The sequence below is a fragment of the Ursus maritimus genome, unplaced genomic scaffold (assembly GCF_017311325.1).
Source record: "Ursus maritimus isolate PB19 unplaced genomic scaffold, ASM1731132v1 scaffold_5, whole genome shotgun sequence".
NCBI classification, from domain to species: domain Eukaryota; kingdom Metazoa; phylum Chordata; class Mammalia; order Carnivora; family Ursidae; genus Ursus; species Ursus maritimus.
Genome location: NW_024426663.1, coordinates 80,654,351 through 80,658,236, shown reverse-complemented (window position 1 = coordinate 80,658,236; position 3,886 = coordinate 80,654,351). Strand labels below are relative to the sequence as shown.

General features: G+C 57.8%; 1 protein-coding gene across 1 annotated transcript; it reads right to left on the bottom strand.

Moving 5' to 3' along the window:
- Positions 1-933: 933 nt before the first annotated feature.
- On the bottom strand, positions 934-3,624 carry LOC103656381 (alpha-1,3-mannosyl-glycoprotein 2-beta-N-acetylglucosaminyltransferase). The gene has a single exon (XM_008683756.2). It carries the CDS (start codon positions 3,479-3,481, stop codon positions 2,138-2,140), a length of 1,344 nt encoding a protein of 447 aa, XP_008681978.2. The 5' UTR covers positions 3,482-3,624; the 3' UTR covers positions 934-2,137.
- Between the last annotated feature and the right edge of the window lie 262 nt (positions 3,625-3,886).

Here is a 3,886-nt window from a genome sequence, read left to right as displayed (position 1 = left end):
GTTGAATACATTTAGTGCTAAGAACATGGAGTTTGGCAGCCAAAGTACTCCTGGCCCAGTGTGTCACTGGGCCTTTCCCTGTCTGCAAATCATGGATAACGACCATCTCCCTCCCCCAAAACAGGGTTAAATGACCCATCTAGGAGCACATGGGAAGACAAAACTAGCTCTACAAAAATCTGGAAGATTAAAGTGAATGTCTGACCCCGGTTCCCTTAGCACACTCAGCATTCCCCACTCAGCCTAGGAGAAGGGAGGCCGGACCCGCTCCCTCCACAGTTCACATGTGAGAAGCTCCAGAATAGTATTGGTGAACAAAGTCACCTACCCAGGATTTCCAAACCCACTAATGCATCATCAAAAAAAGAAAGAACAGGAACAGAAACTCTCAGCATGTGTTTCACATGATGTCAGTCTCAGGAACTGCTGGCCAGCTGTGTGTGTGTTCTAGGCGGCAGTACAAAAGGCATTCTCACTGGGATCACGGTCAGGACTGTGCGAGCCACTCACTGACAGTGCTCACCCTGGTATCAGCTCTGCATCCTGGAGCTCAGGGGCAGGCCCAGGAAATGTGGCACCCAGCACACAGCACCCACTTTGTCAGGGACGGCCTGGGTCCTCCCAGACCAGGCCTGCAGGCTGACAGCAAGCTCAAGTCCATCAAGGGCTCACAGCCCAACTCCAGAGATTAGCAGCAGGGACGCTAGCCATGGACCACCTCCCCCCACCTCCAGGCCTGGCCTTTCTCTCACACCCAGCCCCTCCCAGCTCCCGTCTTCCGGTCATCTGCTTTCCTCCCTTTAGCTGATCCACTTCCTCTTGCCATCCAGGCCTCTGCCTCAGCCCTTGTTCTCCCTTTTTCTTTCTTCCTCTACCCTTCACCGCCTTCTCCACCCTCTCCTCCTGTTCCAGGAGACATAAACACACACACAGTTTTTCAGACAATTCAGCCTTTATTTTTGAAAATAATTCTGTAGCTTCAACTTTCTTCCATGAACTGAGGTCAGCCCAGAAGCAAAAACAAACACGCTGCTCTCCAACCTGCCATCCTCATCCTAATCTGAGCAGACAAGGGAATGCCCGGGGGGATAGGGGAGGAAGGCAGGAGCCATCCTGTCTCCACTGCTCCACCTCATCCTGAGAGGGCCGCTGGATGCCTCAACCTTCAGGGAGGAGCCTGTGCACCAAACCCCTGGGGAAAAAGGACAAGAGGAGCAATCTCTCTTCCACAAAGCCAGCGTGATACCTCCTACAACAAAAGGGAAGGGATCAATTTTTAGAAAGGCCAGGACCCAGGGACAGAGTCTGTTTCTTTGAGGCAGGATGAGGGAGGAGTGTCCCAGCACACCAAGGCTTTCTCCTTACCACGTTTCCCCCCCACTTCTGGAAATAAGCTGAGAAGTTTTGCTCTCCCCCTTCCACTTTCCATCCTAGAATCACAAACTGCTAAGCTGCAAGGAAGGAAGAGCAGAGAGGTGGTCACGGATAAGGAAAGCGGTAGAAGAGAAATAGGGGTGGGTGGCGGTAAACCCTGAAAGCCCAATAGCTCCACCCAGATTCTGATGATGACACCCCTTTGGTTAGTCTCATTTTGGCCACAGATAAGTCCCCTTTTCAAATAACCCAACAACCCCTCAAACTGGGGGAAGGTGGGAATGGGGAGCAGATACAGGAGGTGAGCTCATACCTTGGTTGGAAGAGCCAGGACACGGGAAAGAGAGCAGGTCAAGAGAGCTAAAGCTGCAGATGCTCTGGGAGAAAACCTGGAACATGGAAGTCTGTGGCCCCAACATGCCCAAGTGTCCCCTTACCACACAGTGGTTTCCTGCTTAATACCGCCCAACATACCCCTGAAAGGTTCCCCTGATTTGACCCCCTTGAGAACAGGAGAATGGCCCTCACCTTACCCTCTGTGCTCTTGAATGCCATTCGAAAAAGAAAAGAAAAGAAAGAAAGAAAGAAAGAAAGAAAGAAAGAAAGAAAGAAAGAAAGAAAGAGAAAGAAAGAAAGAAAGAAAAAAGAAAAGGTAAGTGTACCCAAGAGAGACACACAGAGAGGACGATGCAGCCCAGGGACACGGTCCCATCTCAGCCCGTGATACGGCAAGGAAGGAGCCTGGAGGGACAGGCAGGCGCAGCTAATTCCAGCTAGGATCATAGCCATCCCAGGTCTGCGGAGGGGCCAGGTGGACGCGGCGACCCCGGAACAGGAAGCTGACGATGCCCCGGTAGCCGGCCCTGGGGACTCCGGACTTGAGGTCGTCCATGACTCCCAGGGCTTTGGCAAAGGCCTTGAAGCTGTCCCTGCCGGTGTACTGCACCCGCACCTCCCCCAGCTCGTTCCGCTCACTGGTCCTCACTTTCTCCACCTGTAGCAGGGGAGCCCCATAGACGCGGGCGAGGAAATCTCTGTCATAGGTCTCCTGCCGCAGGTAGGACAGGTCCAGCTGGGTGAAGGGCACGAAGTGCTGGTTCAGCTTGATGAATTTGAGGTGCTGGTCAAAGAACTGCCCGTGGCTCACGCCCTTGCGGCCAAAGGTCATGGTTCTGGAGATCTCGGGCCGCACGCAGGCCCGGCCCTGCCGCTGCTCGGGCCTGCGCATCCAGTCGTCCCAGAAGGCCCTGGGCCACTTGGGCTCCAGCTCAGCCCAGAGCTCGGCCAGCAGCAGCCAACCCAGGCCCGGGAAGAAGTCCGTGCGGTAGAGCAGCTCGGGCTTGCTCGAGTCCACCATCTGCTCCTTGCCGTTGTCGTTCCAGGCGGACACACACCAGAGGGAGGGGTCGGCCCGCAGCAGCGGGTACGTGGCCTGAAAGTACTCGAAGAAGTCTGGTGCCACCTCCAGGTCGTCCTCCACCACCACGGCGGCCGGGAACTTGAAGCGGTGGAAGACCTGGCCCAGCGCCCAGCGGTAGTGGCGCGCGATCTTGTAGTAGCCCTGGAACTTGCGGTGGTCGGGGGGCACGGCGATGCTACTCAGGTCCGGCTGCCGAATGTGCGTGACGGCACTGCCATACGACGCGATGACCTGCGCAGTCTCCTCGTGGCCGCAGTCCTGGCTGACGATGATGGGGAAGCGCTCGGCCGACGGCCGGTAGTGCAGCAGCTTGTCCAGGCAGCGCCGCACCGTGCTGCGGTCACACGCGATCACCAGGATGGGGATCACGACCGGCGCGGAGGACGCGGGCGCGCGTGGCGGGGCGGGCGCGGCGGCGGTGGGCGCCCTCCAGCGCTGGCTCCAGCGGGCATGATGCTCCCGGATCTGCTGCAGCAGCCCCCGCTGCCGCTCCAGCTCCACCTCCGCGTCCTCGGCCAGGCGGATCACCTCGCGGGTGAGGCCGGCAGGGTCGTCATCCAGGGCGCTGTCCGACGGCAGCCTGCCGGGCGACGGGCGCGTCCAGAAGAAGAGCAGCAGCAGGGCGTTCCAGGCCACGAAGAGGATGGCGCCCCACAGCACAAGCCCTGCAGACTGCTTCTTCAGCATCCTGGCCCCCGCGGGGCGGGCCGGCAGGGGTGGGGCGCGAGGCTGCCCTTGGCTGGCCTACTTCACGTCTTCAGCCCCAGGGACGCGCTCTCTGGCCTTCGGGATTAGGACGCAGCCATGCACCTGAGGACAGGACAGAGAAAACCGACCTTCATCACAAAGGCACGGGGCCATCCTGGGGGGGAGGTCTGGGGGCTGGAGGGGCTGCCAACAATAGGAGCAACAGTGGGGTAGGAAGGGCCAGGAGGTTGACCCCAGAGCTCTCTTAGAAAACAGCTGCCCATCTCCTAATCTGGGATACTTCCCCACTCCAGAATGAGTCCAGGAGTCCTCAGAAAAGCAATATGGTTTGAGGGCTTAGTAGAGAGAGATGCTATAAAGGAGGAAGCAAGGGAATTCTACTTT